The sequence below is a fragment of the Polyergus mexicanus genome, unplaced genomic scaffold (genome assembly GCF_030449975.1).
Source record: "Polyergus mexicanus isolate NDT 795.1 unplaced genomic scaffold, iyPolMexi1.0 SCAF_2, whole genome shotgun sequence".
Lineage (NCBI taxonomy): Eukaryota > Metazoa > Arthropoda > Insecta > Hymenoptera > Formicidae > Polyergus > Polyergus mexicanus.
In genome coordinates this window covers 5,087,878-5,106,307 of record NW_027223322.1, presented here as the reverse complement: position 1 = coordinate 5,106,307, position 18,430 = coordinate 5,087,878, and the positions used below count along the sequence as shown (strand labels likewise).

General features: G+C 33.6%; 1 protein-coding gene across 6 annotated transcripts in view; it reads left to right on the top strand.

Annotated features, from left to right (window-relative positions):
• Nucleotides 1-18,430, top strand: part of LOC138944693 (tyrosine-protein phosphatase non-receptor type 13) — a 79,346-nt gene that overhangs the window by 44,379 nt on the left and 16,537 nt on the right. For all 6 annotated transcript variants that reach the window (XM_070315575.1, XM_070315572.1, XM_070315577.1 and 3 more), the window contains 2 exons: nucleotides 11,646-11,818; nucleotides 15,621-15,785. In XM_070315575.1, the coding sequence (XP_070171676.1) occupies nucleotides 11,646-11,818; nucleotides 15,621-15,785 (338 nt within the window). The remainder of the gene's footprint in view (nucleotides 1-11,645; nucleotides 11,819-15,620; nucleotides 15,786-18,430) is intronic.

Sequence of the window (18,430 nt, the reverse complement as noted above, 5' to 3'; positions counted from 1 at the left end):
CGGGCCCTTCACTTCCCCCTAAAATCGCCTCGGTGAGGTATCCTGCGATTGCAATGCCGCATAGCATGACTCACGAGCGCCGTATAATAAGCGGTGCCTCGCCGGCATGGCGCAGAACCTTGGACCTCAAATGCCAAGGATTCATCCTTACGTTCGTCCTGATAATGACCAGGGACTAAAACTTAATCTTTTCGACGCGATCGAAATAGAATTCCTCGATCGCGCGAAGGACGCGTCTATTGACACATAAATATTCTACATATTATTAATATCAATATAAACGTAGTAATACATACATTTTCAAGACGTTATTAGTCTCATGAATATTATAAATACAACTAAAACCTCTCGAGAAAAGAAACGTAATAATATTATTACGTCCTGTAGTTTAACGTGAAAAAATGCAATTTTCCACACACGGTCCAAATTTATTCAAGCGCGATAATTCAACCGCACGAATTCTCGAGATGAGACTGCATTTTTTCCTCGTGTCAGAGCTGCCGAGAAAATACGAATTTATCATGTAAATTCGCACAACCGTGATAGTTTCAAGTGCGAAATAGGACTCTGTATTATTATCGAGAATCGCTTCTCGCCGCATAATCGCCATCGTGACATCTGCTGCCTTCAACTGGCAGACAGCAAGAATCATCCTTTCTGTCGGGTCTTTTGAAAGCGGTAGCCTCATCCACCGGCGGTACACTTTGTAGAAGAGAAATGCCGGAATTACGGCAGTGACTCCTTTGGTTATGTCTCGTGGAAAGTGTACAGAGGCTTTAATAATGTCGGCGACACACAATACCGTCGGCGAGAGAGACTCTATTCGATGATACCTAAACAGGGTCACCAGTGAATCCCGTGCATTCACAGCGTGTCTTTGAAATATTTTCGTCCGCCTTAACACCGTTAAACTAATAACTTGAACAAAAAATCATTTCGATAAACAAGAAGAGGAAAGATTTCGAGCTTTATATAAATATATTTCTTGTAAAAATATAAAAACCGCAGAAGATATCGACTCGATTCGCTTTTGCGGTCTACGATTTATGATATGGATTCCCTGTGGATCGGAGTATTGGCGGGAGCATTTTAAAAAAGAAGTCTGATACTGACGTGTCTCTTTCCACTTGACAGTGCGGAAGAAAAATATGTTCCTGGCTTTTACTTGCAGCACGGGTTATCGTGATCCCATAGGAGCTAAATATTAGCATAATCTTTACGAAAATTTATACGAGAAATGTATGTTGTCGTAAAGTTGCATTTTATCTTCACTCTATCTACATTTAATTTTTTTTTTAAATACACCAAAAATAGCGTAGAAAAAAATTCAATATTTTTTATAAAGAATGGCGGATATATTTCTATAGTTTTATACGTTCAAAAAAACACGTCTTTTATATAAAACTGATTGTTTCCAAGACAAAGCGTGAGCTTTTATGATCTGCATAGTTTCATGATTGTTATCGCTGAACCATAGCTCTAACATTATTAAAATCTAGGTTAATCGCGCGCGCGATTAACGGATATCGAGAAATCACATGCAAAACGTATGCGTCCGGCGCGAGACTCAGCATGAAAGCGCGATGATAATACAGGTGTCGGTTTTCACATGACTGGAATTTCATTTTATAAGGGAGAATGCGAAAATAACTAAAATTCCGCCCGCTTCTACCATTTTCGCATAACTTTCTGCTACAATAGGCGTGACGATTTACACACGAAGTTGCATATTTCATTGGAACAGCCGCGATTGTGGTCTACGCGAGCATCGATTTGCAAGGCGTACATGACGACAAGTGATGCTGTTTGTCACAAAAATCGGTTCTTTTTAGTCGTCGGCTTTCAGGAAAGCGCAAAATCGTTGCGTTCAACTTTTGATCGGAGTTTTGTTACGAATGTTTTTCACTGCTCATTGTACATCGGTCTACTAAACAAAGTTTTGCAGGACTTAACTCTGGCTGCATTAACTACTAGTCTCACGATGAAACGAATACATACCGATTGGCGGGTGTCTGTACCTTTAATGGCAATTCTGTGTTAAGCGGGTGAAGTTCGACGTAAAGTCTCGAGTAGGAAAAAAAAAAGATAAACATAGTAATACGTAAAACCAAGTGGATGAAATATATATTTGTCACTATGGAGACCCGATGCACTTTTCGACAATAAAAGATTTGCATCGATTAACATAACACCGATTCTTATATTTCGATTTTTCGAATTTTATTTACAATTTTAGTTCGAATTTTATTTATCTGATATCACAATGTATGTGTCTATCTTGATATGTGTATTTTGTATATGTATATGATATATTGCATATTTCCAAGTGTTTCCGTATCTGACATATAAAATTATAAATAGAATTATATCATGAATTATAAATCGTCCAAAACATACTTAAGAATTTGTATAATTTAATAAAAAGCATCGTAAGAGTTATGTATGTCTAAAAAGATTGTTTAAGAAATTTTATTCCTGCCTAAAATAAATTTACGTTTCTGGATTAAGTTTTACGATCAACGTTGGTGAACGATATACAACGAATTAACTTTTATTTTGGTTGTAATTCACCACGATCGTAATACCATTATACGAGAATTAAAAACTTTTAATTGCTAATTTACACAAGAATCTTTGAGCGAGAATATCGTCAAAAACGAAAGATGTCCGGAGGACGCAGACTTAGTGTCGGTAATTATATTAATATGTTGGCGCTCAAATCGAAATTGTTGCTGTAATGATTCGATCAGCAATATGACAGCGTCTGAAAATCGGGGAAAAGGGTACGTGGGAAAAAAGGATTGATACTTCACCGTTGCCGGCGCCGAAGAAGCGGCATGGAATTCTCATGGGTAAATATTTAGCCGCAAAGCCCGAGTTCGCCGTAAATGACCATGCCGCAAGCATGAAAGACCATTAGATGATACGTCTCGTTTCAAGAGCGTACCGCACCCCCGCAATCCCTTGCAAACCTCTCGACGATCTTTGAGAGAAATCAAAGAGAGCGGAGCATCCGGAACTCGGCACGTACCGCTGTAAAATATATATACGTCGCGTATTTTACATAAGTCTCGCATTTTTCCCGATGCCTTTCCCGTTTTATTCGGCGGTGCAAATATGTACACGATGCCTTATGAATGAATTGAAAAGAATGAGAGCGCGGTAATTCCATTTTAATGATGAATTTCCATAGCTTTCCACAGTTTTTCCGGATCGGACAGCTCTTTTAAAGCCGAGGTGAAACAATTTAATTATTACGTTTTTCTTCTCTTATTTTTTTCATCGTCGGTTACATCCCCAATGACACTAAATTAAAAAGAATGATTCTAACATTTATTATTTTTGTTACGATTTATAAATTATGATAATTTGGAAAGATGATATGCACAATTCACTAAAATACGAAACACATTTGTTCTGATAATCAAAAACTGAAGCTTTCTGTGTCGAATTATATTCCACAAATTCCATCGCATCTTGGATGTAATTTGATCTGTCTTGAATTAGTTCATCATGATGCGGAATATTACCTGCCGGTCTAAATATTATATAATCGTGAACTGTGAAAGAGGAGTTAGAAAGTTCGTTAACGCGAAAGACGTAGTAAGTATATCGCCGCAATCGGCGAATACGGCAACTGCAACGGCGGCGAGACGATAATTAATGATCGAGATAGAAGTCGCTAATCATTGAAGGGCGGCAGAGAGAAAGACGAACAGGCATTTCCTACGTGTAGGACGAGGAGTCTGCGGGAGAGAATCATGGAATCTCGCGCGGATAATCGAATTATGAACATAGCGAACCGATGATGCTATTAACGTGATATAACGTACCATTTCTCCTGATAAAGTTACTATCCTAAATTGTACGTTGCAGTGGCGGAAAATGCACTGTTGGAAACGTTAATGGCATCTTTAAGAGATTGCCATTAATGTGTAACACGAATCGATTAAAAGCAAATAAATATTAGAAATAATGAAAATAATAAAAATACATGTAACGCGTAGTTTCTCTTCTGCCCTTTCAGCACTTTGGCAGAAGTCTTGTCGCCAGAATCTTTCTTATTCGTGTCAAGAAAATTTACGACGACGATTTTTACGACGGAAGACATTTCGTGTCATAGTAATAACGTCAACCTCATTTATGATCTCTTATAAAATTACTACAATGATAAGTAGAATCATTATGAAAAAGTTTTTCAAATATTTTCATAGAAAGTTGATACTATTATCGAATAAAATCAGTTCGACCGAACAAGTTTAAACGATCGGAAATAAAAGTCTCTATGAATAGCCGACTGAAATGCTTGTTTCACTTACACACACACACACACACAATTGCTATTCCTCGAATATAATTTATCTTTTATTTCAAGTTCAGTTCACGTACTTTATACCGTTCATTAGCATATCGTATAGCCTCGAAGAAGATATCTATATCAAGTAGAAATGCAGGAAACGAATCTTGAGAAAAAATAAGGCTTTAAAGAAGGTAGTATAAATTAAAACAAAGCGGTAGAAATGAAATAAGAAATTAGATACTTCCTTAAACTTATAATATAAATGTAAAATATGTATAAATAAATAAAAATATAGTAACAAAATAACCCTTATGCAATCTTAAACATTGTTACTTAAATAAGAAATTAAGTTTTTATATATATATATATTTACCATATAAATATTGAATGATTTTTTTTTAACATCCTATATATATATATACATACATATAAGTCAATAAACCAAACATCAATGTAAATATATATTGATTGATATATTTTTGTAGAAGCGTATTGGGGAAAAGCGAAATAAAAAACATAATTTGAAAGCATTTAGTAGTAATAAATATTTTCGCAAAGAAAGAAAAGTCACAATGTGTCGGCAAATATCTTGTATTATAAATAATTTCGAAAAATACATTTCCTAAGAATTGATGACATACGAGACGGTATCAAAAATTTTCCGGACTTGCTCTATAAAAAATGTTAGTCTTACCTTATTTATCTCCATCCCCTTCGAAGTAGTCTCCTTGTGACTTTACACAGTCATCCCCCAGCGCTTCTGCTATGTTTCAAATTTTCCTTGGAAATCTTTTTGCTGCAGAGTGTGAAGCACCCTCTGCGATTCGGTTTCAATCTCTCGTACCGTTTCGAAACGTCGCCTTTGAGCTTCAGTTTCATTTTTGAGAACAAAACTCAAGGAAACTCATTTTGAGAAATCACAAGGGGTTAAATCTGGCAACGGTCCTCACAAACGATTTTTGCAATTTTTTCAACATTTTCGGAGATTGTGCTAATGCACGTGGCCGTCCTGTGTGCTTGTCGTTTTTTACCAACGTTCGGGTATTTTTTAAGTGTGCATGACGTTCGAAATATTGTGTATGGCCTAGAGCGTCGTCACCAAAAGCCTGACAAATCATTTCGAGAGTCTCGATAACCGATTTTTCGAATTTGATACAAAACTTTGGTCAAAACATTGGTCGAATACAAGCACAGGACGACCGCGCACAATCTCCGAAAATCAAAAAAAAAATTCAAAAATCGTTCGCGATGAAACGTCGCCAGATTTAGTCACTTGTGACTTCTTTTTGTTTCCAAAAATAAAACTTAAGCTCAAAGGGCGATGTTTCGAAACAAGTACAAGAGATCAAGAATCACAGAGGGTGCTTCACACGATACAGCGAAAGAATTTCCAGGAAAAATTTGAAGCATGGCAAAAACGTTGGGGTGGCTGTATAAAGTCACAAGGAGATTACTTCGAAGGGGATGGAGGCAAATTGTAAATAAGGTAAGTATAACATTTTTTCATAAAGTAAATCCGAAAAATTTTTAATAGCATCTTGTATATCATCCCGCAGGATCCTGCCAACACTTTGCGAAAGCGCACGAAGATTGTTTTAGAGATTCATGAAGCGCCGCAAATGTTCACCTATTTCCTAATCGCGTTGGCGGATTCCAGGACGGTGTCCCGTTCGCGTGGGTGTCACGTAGGCGTGCGTACGTGTATGGACAGCACGGAGGATATATTCTATACGTGTGTAGATATACATGTATATGTATGAACTTTGACATTGATGGATAGTCTTCTAGAGCTCTCCGTTTCTGTCTGTCCCATAAACACTGACCGTTGGAAATTCACCCTCTGCTATCCGCGCTCCCTTCCCTTCTCTATTTAGTGCATCCTGTATCTGTTGAGTAATACGGCGAGTGAACGCGACCGTCCTGGCAAGGAAAAATCGCGTTTGTGAAATGCTCTGAGAACTCGGAAGGTTTTCCGATGGCCACGAATCGTCAAAATAACTCCGAGTGAAAAAGAAATAAAAATAGCCCCAGTAAAATATTGTTGGGAAGTACTTTAATTTTAAAAATTTGGCCTAGTTTTATATATAAAATAATATTACACAAATGAGATATGTTATATAGAAAGAGTATCAACACGTTTCTCTCTAAGATGTATTTAAAATTCTAATACAGAGAACAAACGCGGCGAAACACATAGTCTCATTATTCTCCTAGGTTATTTAATCGTAACTGTCTAAAGCATACGCTATTTTGAAAATTACTTTGCACCTATCTATCGTTATTTATCAAAATGTTAATCGTAAATAATCGATTTTTTACAATTGTCTACATTGTTCAAGAATATTATTAAATCATAAAAGAATTAATATATATACTTGTTCGTAAATTAAAGAGGCAAATAGATAAAATGATAAATTATATGAAAAAAAAACTAGAGAAATATGATCAACGTTTAATTATAAAAAATTATTTAAAAAAATATACTGAATAAAATAATTTTAATGACATATTCTATAAATGCGTAAAATTAAAAAAACTAATAAGTTGTTAAAAATAATAACATATTCCTCTATTTTGTTATTAGTCTTTTTATATTACATTAGTCTTGTATGCAATCGTTTATCTTTTAAAAGTTTGATTAAAATTTTCATTGGAACATTAAATGGTTGTTTTAACATCCATCATATATATCGAAAAATCGCATTCGTAAAGAGAAAATGGACATCTGAGTACGTATGCTAGTATTCGCAAAGACAAATTCATCAAATACTTATAAATGTCCGTTGAGCATTTATGCTCAAAAAGCTGTAGTATAAAAAAAAACAAATAGTTTAACATGAAATAAAAATATAGATTCGTTATAAGCGCGATCTATAAAGTTGAGTCGATGTTTTTGCAAGTCGTAATGATCTGTCATAGATATCTGCAGTAGCCACATGTGAATCTTTCGTTAATCTGTATTACTATCCGAAAAAAAATATAATAAGCCTGAAAGAGACTGGAGTATTGATCTCCTATTTTTATTCAAAACGAAAAGAGCTATGAAAATCGACAGTGAAAATCGACATTTGAATCACTGTGACAAGTTGAATCAGTCATTCAAAATGGCGATATCAAACGGTATTGAGGTCATCCACCACGAATAAACGAGAGATGAAGGGCGAGTATCCCGATAATCCCGACATATGAAGTTTCCTCCGTTCTATCTCATCTATCTTTGTCTCTCATTATCTATCCACAAAAGGACGACCATCTAACTCTCGCCGCTTACGCTCGTCTGCTTGGAGAACCCTTTAAATGCTCCTTCGCAGATTAAAAGCAGAAATACCGCGACAGTAACTCCACGAGAAATATTATGTTTGCTTTGAGAAATAATATTCATAGGGGTAAAATGATGCTTTACCTATATACAATATAAACGATGATTATACACCGCATTAAATTTTAATAATATATTCTTGTTGAATTTTAAAAAGATTTGTATTATGTGACCAAACAATAAGAGCTATTTTATTATTGCCAACATTAAATATCTTTATATGTAAAATCCTAAAACTAAAACTTTAAAACTCTAGATTTATTTAAAATATGTGAAAATGTTCTTATCTATTTCTTTTCAAAACTTAGTAAAGATCATTTATTTTCTGTCACTTATAACTTGAAAACTAATAGCAATTAAGAAAATTTTTCTAATTGATTAAAAGAGATCTGTCATTAAAATATGTTAGCAAGCTATTCCTGCACATCATAATAATAAAGAAAATTTCAAAAGTTATGCAAGTATTATAAAAAGAAAGTGATCTAAATATAAATCCAACTGGAATGGTATTGAATCAAATATATATGTATAAGATTTCTGACTTCCTTAGATATTCGCATCTTTTTATGTGTCTTTTTGTTTTTCGGCACATATTAGAAACTACAAAGTCAACTCTTAATATTTGATTTGACTAAAGCAGCCAGGACCTATTTCATTATTAAACAGATACATTCGCTTATTTAACTCAAATATTAGCATCAAAAATATTATAAAATTATTTCAATAATTCAAAAGTAATCATAATTTTTGAGTAAAAATTTCCTTTTCTTAATTATATCTTATTTCCTAAAATTAGATTTTGTCTTAACGCTGTATTTAAAGATTTTTATTAGAAAAAATTTATATAATATAAACTGATTTTCACAAAATAAAACCAGAATTAAACATGTCAATTTATTATAAGATTACCTATTATATTTCCCTTTTTATTTCTATTCACATTGTCAGTATAAATTATTAGAAATACTAAACTTACTCACGTAGACAGCTAGATTAACTACTCTAGGGATCCTGAAAAAAATACAAACGTCTAAAAGCATTTCCATTTTTAAACTAAAAGCTTTGGAATGCCCGCGCCATTTCCCATTATTGCCTGAACGAAAATCGATGGAAGACAGATACAATACGATGTAACTTGAGATGTGCTTCGACCTTTCGCGGCGTGGAGAGAACGCAAAAGACATAATAGGATGTAGAAAGAGCGGCCTAACGTTTGGTATACGCATGATCATCAATCATGAGGATTTCGTAAATACGCTCAGGGTTATATGCATTAACGCAAGTTTACCTTATATTAACGAAGCAATTACAATAATTAGCCGACTGTAATTAAAGTTACGCATTAATGCTATCTAAAATAATTATTTGTATCTTTGATACAATTAATGGAAAACATAAAATTATTATCCAAATATTGAAACAAATATATTTTAATAACAAATATACAATAAATTATATATAAATAAATGAAAAATATTAATTTATAATAAAATAAGTATAAAAAACATATTTAAGAAAATCAAAGAGATCTATATGTACAATATTTGTTCTACATTGTGTCTCTTGAAAAATTATTACAAAATTTTTTAGCTGGATATTAAATTTTGCAAATAGTGATTGACATTTTTCTGGCTAGCAAATTTTGTCCGTCAATTTTTGGGACGGAATATTCTGCAAATAGCAAAGTCACGTTTGTCACGTTTTGTTACAAACATTGTTTACAGCAAATAAATCGCCATGCCATTAATTTCGGCGACTCTTGTATTCTACAGAACAGCAAATCGCGTCTTTGCTTTATTGTCGGCGATCGGACTGCGCCGTCCGACCGAGAGTCCGATCGTTTACAGAGATCGACTACTGATCCAACATCGGACGAAATAACACATCGCCGGTGAAAAAAGGGACAGTGATAGATGACGCAAATGCTCGGTAACGTTGTACAGTTTATCCAGTAAATTTCTTTTTTCCGACAAAATGCAAATGGCATAATTAACGTGTTCGGTATGCAAATGGATATTTTTAACAACCCGATTGAATTTGCAAAAACGCAAGTGCTAATCTATTAATACTTGATTTTAAAAGATACATAATGTATATGAAATATATATTTTCTCATATATAATTTGTGATTTTAAATATATTTGTATGTGTAAATGGATTTTAGTCTAACTTTAAAATATAATGATCAAACGATGTGATTACGCGACTCGTCTCTCCTCATCTAGTGATTAGTCGCGATTTATCAGTAAACACGTCGATCCGTTCAAACCCACGTAATTTCCTTAGAACTTAAATCTTCGGCGAACGGAAATAGTTTATCGCTCGGAAGCATTCCATTCGACGTTTCTGCTTTCTAATTTGCACGGAGATGTGTCCGATCGTCCGTAGAGATTGACTACTTGTAGAATTAGAAATCGAGGCTCATATCACTGATCGCAACAAATACGGACAAAAACAAATTGCAACTCGACGTCGTGCATGTCGCATAATAACTTTTATAAATAGATATCTCAAGATATCTCAGATTGTAAAAGTTTTAAATATTTTACAGAGATTTTTGTAATTAAAATCGAATGCGACGATGATTTAAGTATCTACATAAATACACTCGGTCTTAATTATTTAGCGTGTCAATTGTCGCATGCTAGTTCTCACTAATTTCCTTGACGCTCTTAGTAAAGGCAGCAGGGGAAGAATTTGTCGGTAGAAGCGCTTGCCTAAATTACCGAGGCGTACTCGTGGGACAATATTCTCTGTGTCAAGGCGCTTTAGCCACCATTAGGCTGTTAATGTTCGTGACACGCGCAGAATTAGCACCCCAATGGCGAATTATACGGGATTTATAACGAGAATGGTATAATAGATGGCCTGGCACTTGTGTCTCGATTGTTTGTCATTAAACAGAAGCCACGCAATGTCTGCATGGAAAACGTAGCGACTTAACCGTATTAATAAGAATAAAATAATGCGCAAGTAAATTATGATATTTTCATAAAATGATTACGGAATAGTATTTTAAAGTCGATGCTTTTCTATGTACGTCAGTAATGTAATACAGAGACTGTGCGATAAAACTCCATCACTGTTATTACTACGATCGGAAAATGTTAAAAAGATCGACGACTAGTCTCTTGATCGATATTGGAGCAACTACAGACGCGCGCGATTGAAGAAAATACGATTAGAAGTTTGCAGAAGAAGATGAGATTTCACAGGAGAAGAAGAAGTCAGGAAGATTCACTGTTTCCTCAATCTTTCCCGATCTCCATGCGATTTCCTTGCAATTACATCCCAAGCTTTTACACGATTTTGTAGGACCTTGACAGTGCGCGGATGTTGAAAAGTACGCGGCGCATTACAAACGATAATAAATGATTCTGAGCAAAAGCACGATCGCGATAAATAAATCGAGCAATTTCCAGAAGATCCCTTTGCCGAATAGAAGATTCTCAAACATTCACCTGCGACCAATTTTCGTCAGCCTTTAAGCCTCGTATACACTAATTACTCGAGGAATTAATTATAACTTTAATTCTCCTTAAGTAAAGTTTGGCACGAATATGACCCTGGTTTTGAGCGACAAATCATGATTATACAACCTACTAAAACTTGATTGATAAGTTACAGTACATCGAATCGCTATCCCACAAGAGAAAAAGATTTCCGGATGCGAAGAATGCGATTTAATTAATTCAGCGTTTTTCCTTGTATTTTATTTTTTTATGCTCGTTGTTATATAAGTTTCTAAGAAACTTTTTTTTTTTTTCCATATATAAATATAAAAATGTTCTCTATAAAAAATTAAATTCCTAAATGACAGTTTTCTCTTCTCAAGAATAAAAATATATTATATAATGTTATCTTCAAACACAGCTCTTGTCATTATATAAGAATTCCAAAAAAGATATACAATAGGGAGTTACTAATATTACTTTAGCTTAGGACATGCCAATCTTTTTTGCTACGCTAGGTATCCCAGTATATGTTTGACGGCAAATTCATATTTCCCATTAATATTTGTTCCAGATGGAGGCGTGGTGGGTGGTTCGAGAGCAGGACCAGTGGTGACTCCACACACACTGGAATTGACACCACGTGGTAGGGTTTTGCTGCAACTTGCACCGCCGGAGACTGCTCGCGCGTACCTACCACCGGAATATCGACCCGGTCGGATTTATTCGGACACGGATTCGGAAAAAGTACGTTACATTTGCAACGCTTTGCGGCGCTTTAATGATGCGCCATTAATAACAAATTTTTCAATAATAAATTGCGTCCCAATCAATATCTGTCATCTGGTAAATTTTAGCGCGATATTTTGATATTCACTTTACATGTGCTGTATGCATTATATAACGCCACTAATCTTACTAACGCTAAATTATTGGACAGCGTGTTGTAAAAGTTTATATAAATTTCAAGATTAATTTTTTCTTTACTTTTCCTGGAAGTTTTTCTGATTTCCCGATCGGTCCCCGTCTATAATGCATGTTATTATTCGAATTTGCGAAATGCTTACAATTTTCAAATAATCATGTAATGTGATATCTAACGCTGATTTTAATAGTATTATACTGATAAAAGAGTAAATAAATATTTAATGTATCGAATAATTACGTATTGTGAGATAAATATCGAAAATCGAGAGAAGACCGAGTAAATTATATTTATCAGAAACAGTCTCGTTTTTCTCCGGCCAATCAATTATATACGTATGCGCGTATAAATAGTAGTGGTATTTACCGGAAGGGCGAGGCCGATGGTATAATTAAAAGAGCGAAACGCGGAGAATTAAGAACGCGTTCTATTAAAATCCTTTCAGCGCGAAGAGGATTAAGCCGCCATGCTCGTCCTTTGACGGCTCGACGGATTTTTTATTTGCTCGACACTCACATTTGAGAGCCGAGTTGAATTTTTAACGGGGCCGTCATTGTGTGAGACTGATTGTTTGAAAGATTCGATGAACGAAGAGAGACGCACGCAGAGAGACCGAAGCCAATTTTTTTAGTACTTTTATCAAAATCCTAGCGCCATTTCTATGTCTCTTCCCGTATTTTTTTCAGCGCGTCCCTCGAATTTTCTCGCTCTCTCCACTTCCTTCATTTCTCGCCGCGATCCCTTTCGCCCTCCTCCCCCTTTAGTGCCATTCTTTCTTCCCGTTGATAGCCGGATGGAGCTTCGCTGTTTCAACACGGACCGGTGTTTATCTCCTGCAGATTAAAGGGAGAACAAATGCCGCGCACAATAAATAAACTTCGGTGCATCGTTCTTTTATATCACCGATTTCGAAGCCTCTCTTCCCTCACTCTCCCTCTTCTGTCTCGTCCTCGTATCTAACGAAAAGATAAGTCATTGCGGAAAACACGCAACCCTGATGCAACCGTATCCGTATTGCTCGTTAATCACGCGAACAAAAGCGACCGTAATTTACGTTTACGAGACAGGAAAATTTCGCAGTCCGCAACTATATTGAAGTAGCATTGAAATAAAATCTTCAATGTTTATATAGATTCAGTGACAATAATATAAAGGCTATTATATTTTAATTCAATGTTCTATAATTATGAATTCTCTTGCAAGAAACTGTGAAGGATTTAGATAACTTTTGCTTTATAAATACGTTAATATGCATTTGATATTGAAAAAAATTTATATTATTAATTTTTTCGCATTTTTATATTTTATTATTCAGAAACTGGAATTCATAGTGCGAGAATAATACAATATATAAATAAAAAATATAAAGAGAGAATTTGAATAAAGAATACTTTCTTTCCACATTTGTAACGTAGAAGAATATTATCTTGAAAATACGGTATTGATTAAGTGCAAAAAATACGGAAGTAAAAGTTTCAATAAAACTCGTTAGAATTTAATATCCCAATCTGTTTTTTCTCTGTGCATACTCGCTAAGCAAGCCAACATTAAAGTGCAATATTGAATTTCAATCGAATAAAGTACCTGTGCATCTCTATTAACAATGTTTTAAAACCTGATACTGAGAAATGAATTCTGTTTCATCGCGACAAGATTTTAGCGAAGACGGAGGAATGAGATTTTGTTACAAGCGGAGAAAAAATATAATTAATTTTATTGCGCTACTGAGCTGATGAATAATTAACAGTTTGTTAGACATTCAGCAATACTTCTTCAACATGAAGGCAGTGACAAAAGACTTTTACAAGATTTATGCGAGAAGCGACTAATTTGACGCAGTCAAAAAGCGCGGAAATGCTTCGTCTTTTTCTACGAGCTTTTATAATAGAATAAAATAAAAAGAAAAAAGCGACACAACGACTCGTATAACTTTCCTGTAACTTATTCCAATTCTAGATGATCCAGGCAAAAAAAGATACAAATCTATAACTCAGACATTTTATACTTTCTTGTGCTGCCTATGACAATATAAGATATTAATAAAAAGAATTTATAATTACAAAAGAAATTTTAAATAAAATTAATTTCGCGTATATTTATATTGTATAGAATTAAATATATGCATATTCTTATGTTTTTTTACTTTCTACGTAAATTACACAATGTAATTTAACCTATTTAAAAGTATTTGCATTAAAATTTGTCAAAAAAAGGATAAATTTTTAAAATATTTTTCGATTGACGTAAACTTATGTATTTGGCTTTTGTCAAAATATTTTAAATCTGTCACTGATAACAGGATCCTATTCATTGCGTCTCTACATTTCCGGCAAATACGAAATACTTGCCAGCAATGGCTACAGCACAGTAGCACAACAACAATTACGTGGACCAATATGAAACAAACGCGAAAAAGCGTTGCTTTTTCCAATGGTTGTCGCTCTTACATTTTTCATCGCATGCAACACAATGTATAAGCGTGTTGTTAGAACGATCTCTGTGACACCGCAGTACTCGGTAAAAGTCACGCAGATGTTGTTACCTACATATACATGCAACGTGGTTACCGTTGCTTCCCGTTCTCGTAAATAAACGAGAAAGCCACGACCGCAACTTGAAGTCAATGTAGCTTAAATTCACGAAGATCTCGTGTTTTTTGATGTTTAAAATACTGATGGAATATCTGTATCAAAAGAATTAAGTGTATTGACCAAAGTAATTAAACCTAAGCGTTAATGTATTATAATAGTATTTAGACTCTTACATGATAAAGAATTTTACACTAATGCAAACTTATCTTGAATTGATATTGTATATTTATTCTATTTATTCTGCAAGAACTAAGTGGAAATATAAAATTTTATCAATACTTATTTTCCAAGCGTCGGAGAAATAAAGTTTACATGATCGATATTTTTAAATATTATCTATGAAGATATTAAACAACATTGTTTTCTCAGCAAAATATCAATAACTGATATTCTCGAATCTATATGATTCTTCTTGATATATCTAATAGATGCGCGCGCACGTGTGTATGTTAACACATATGCGTATATATTTTCTCTTACAAAATAAAATTAATCTAATTATTAAATGGAAAAGCTTGATTTTCAAGATTCGAGATTGATGTGTATTATTCTTCAACATGCGATAGCTTATTGTTAACCGATACGCGAAATATTACTGTGTTTCTTTTCGAGATGATATTTTATTTATCATACATATTTGCTTATACATATTAAAAATTAACTGAAAACTGCAAGATTTGACATTCATTATACGCTTTAATAAAATTCAGCGAAAATACTTTTCATCATTTAACCCCTTTCTCGAGATAGTCATTTGTTTTATTTTTATTTAATGATGACATAAATTTTCATGCGCAAATGTATATTTTAAAATACATCACGAATTGTTAATCTAGTCAAAATATATTTTTGCCCTGTATATCTTAGATATTGTATAAATAAAGTATTTCGAAATGCCGTAGTTGCTTAAAAAAAAAAAAAAAAAAAAAAATTAGAATGAATTAATTCTTTTTATCTGTTGCATATGTTTTGATTAATCGTTGTATTAAATGTATCTATTAACGTATATCAATTAATCTTGTTTTGATTACAGATGTGGATGTATTCTTTAGGAAGGGCGTTACTTGACACGACTCCTAGAATAGCGGCATTAACGGGGACCGTTTCTGTTTCGCCCTCTTCCGCTTTGCAATCAGTGTTGGCCGCCATGACGGAACCTGATCCTCGCAGACGTGCCTCTTTGATGAATCTGCTCGACGTAAGTTTTTTATATTTTTATCGGATTCCCCCTATTCGTTACAAGTTTCTTTTGCCGACACGATATCGCTGCATTTTCAGCAATTTTATCGATGTAATATTTATTTATAAGTGCGTTGAATGCGTCTTGTTTGCACTTTTCAAACAGCTGTTGTGTACTCGATTCATTTATCATCAATGAGAATATTCACGCGCACGCACACAACGTCAGCGTTACGTAACTGGAGAGCATTGTGCGGAGCAATATACAATCTACTATAACAAAGGTCGAAACTGCCGATTTTGCCGCGAAAGTACGGTTAGATAACTCGAAATTTCAAAGTTTATTCTACGCGTTGTACGCGCACTATATCGAGCGAAATAAATCAATGAGAAACGCCTATTACGATTTTTAATATTTGACATTTCATTCTACGTGTTATAATGATGTGTAAAGGCATTTTTCGTACGTAATATTTTTTTTAATTCTCTAATTTGATCGTTTTATTAATAGCTATTTGCTATGTAATCAGATAAGTAGATACATCCATCAATACAGCTGCAAAAATAATCTATATTTTTTAATACAGATTATATTTGATATAAACAGATTTAATCCTTGTTAATAAAGCAAAACCTTCTATTTTTATCTTATTATTTCATAATATATTTTTCTTTTAATTTTATAAATTTACGCTTTTTATTTATTAAAATATATTTATGGTATATAACAGATACGAAGAATATTAACAAATAATAACAAGTAATAACGAATATATTAACATTTCCGGAAATAAATATAATAAATAAATCTCTTAGAGTAAAAAATTCTCTGTCTTTTTATATTATTAAATTAAATATTTGAATAAGTACTGACTATGATATATATTAAAGAAATCGTCGTTGCGTAGGTACAACGAATTGTATTAAGATACTTTGTCGTACCTACGCGTATCGCTGCGGCTCCGATCTTGACAAGCCGCGGTTAACAATACCTAATCCCAAGTATAGTAACACGTAGGAAAATTAATTCTCACATCACGGTTACGAATGGTGAGTAATTCAACGTCGCGAACGTGCTCGTGCGAGCACTTACATCGGGCTAGAATCGAGCGCGTATACTAGGGAAGTGCATGGCGTGCAACTATAGAGATCGAGCGAGAATAATCAAGCAATTAGTCGTTAATAGTATGTAACTCTGACATTTCAAATTACCTCACGCAATGTGTCAGAGCAACGATTCGGCTCTTAGTTTATAACGGTAAACGCAACTAGTCTCAATGCATATGTCTACGTACATTCGTAATCGCGTAAATTAATATTGCAAGGACTGCTGCTATTTTATATAAAACGTCAGATAATATATTTTGTTTATGGTTGTCACATTGCAATAATTTAGATTAATAATTTTCGGAAAATTTATATTCACACACGCAGAAAATGACAGATGTTATTATATTTATATAAAAATAATTAGAACTTTCTTTAAATTTAATTTAGAATCAAAAAGAGTTATATGTATATACAATTGTGTGATCAATGTAATGAATTTTTTTTTTTCAAAATAATTTCGTTCTAACATTACTAGCTATGTGGGGGCGCACGTGGATTATGTCTGACTTCAATAATATCCATAGGAGATTAATCAATAAACCATGTAGACTTAATCATAGTCACGACACCATACGGCCCTTGGGCCACCATCGGTGCACGGAAGCTTGCTTTAATTGAATTACCCATCACGGAGAGGGCGAGCATGCTGCGCGACATTTGTGCGACGAGACGAGGAGGCAGGTGTCAATGATTTGCATGACAAGAGATACAGAAACGTACAACGCGAATCTACGTGCCTTTAAGTGAAATTCAAAGACGGAGTATGAATCAGAGAGACAGTATTTAACATTTGACTAAAATGCATGTAATAAGATTTAATTAACTATATACCAGGCATTTCGCAATCAAATCTCTGTAGCTGAATTATATTTTTCCGAGATAACATTCAGATAAAAAGACAAAATAAACGTGAAAAAGATAGTCTAATTATTGTTAGAAGTTTAATATTAATAAATGATTTGAGAAAGTTTGCTTTAATGAAATATTAATTTAAGTCTCATTTTTTAAGATATTTAATATCGACAATTAAAAAGTTGTGTAATTTGCATCTAATGAAATTCTATTTCTTCTTTTCCTTTCTAACAAGAAGTAACTTTTAATTCGTTAAAGAGAAAGAATGGTGTTGCCATGTGAAAAAATATAAAGTAAAATATATATATAATCATAAAACATAATCTGAAAACAAACACAAAAATCAATTAAGTCAATATGCGGATCGCCTCCAGCAACCGCTAACCACAAATAATTGCTCGATGAATTGCAGTATAACACATTTGAAGGGTGCTATATAAAAAAATAATAAAAATAACACAAATAATGGAAATTATTTTTACATTATTGCAAAACTATAATGCTTGATTGTAAGACTAGAGATCAACCGCATATTCCATGCGTGACATTCGGATAACAAAAAATTATATTTGTTTTTACGATATTAACTCAGTCTCAATATATATATTTTAAAAATGTCTGTATATATTTTATATAATTGCTTATTATAATTTAAGTAAATAACCGTTGTGTATAAAATATTTAAATGCGATCGATATTAAA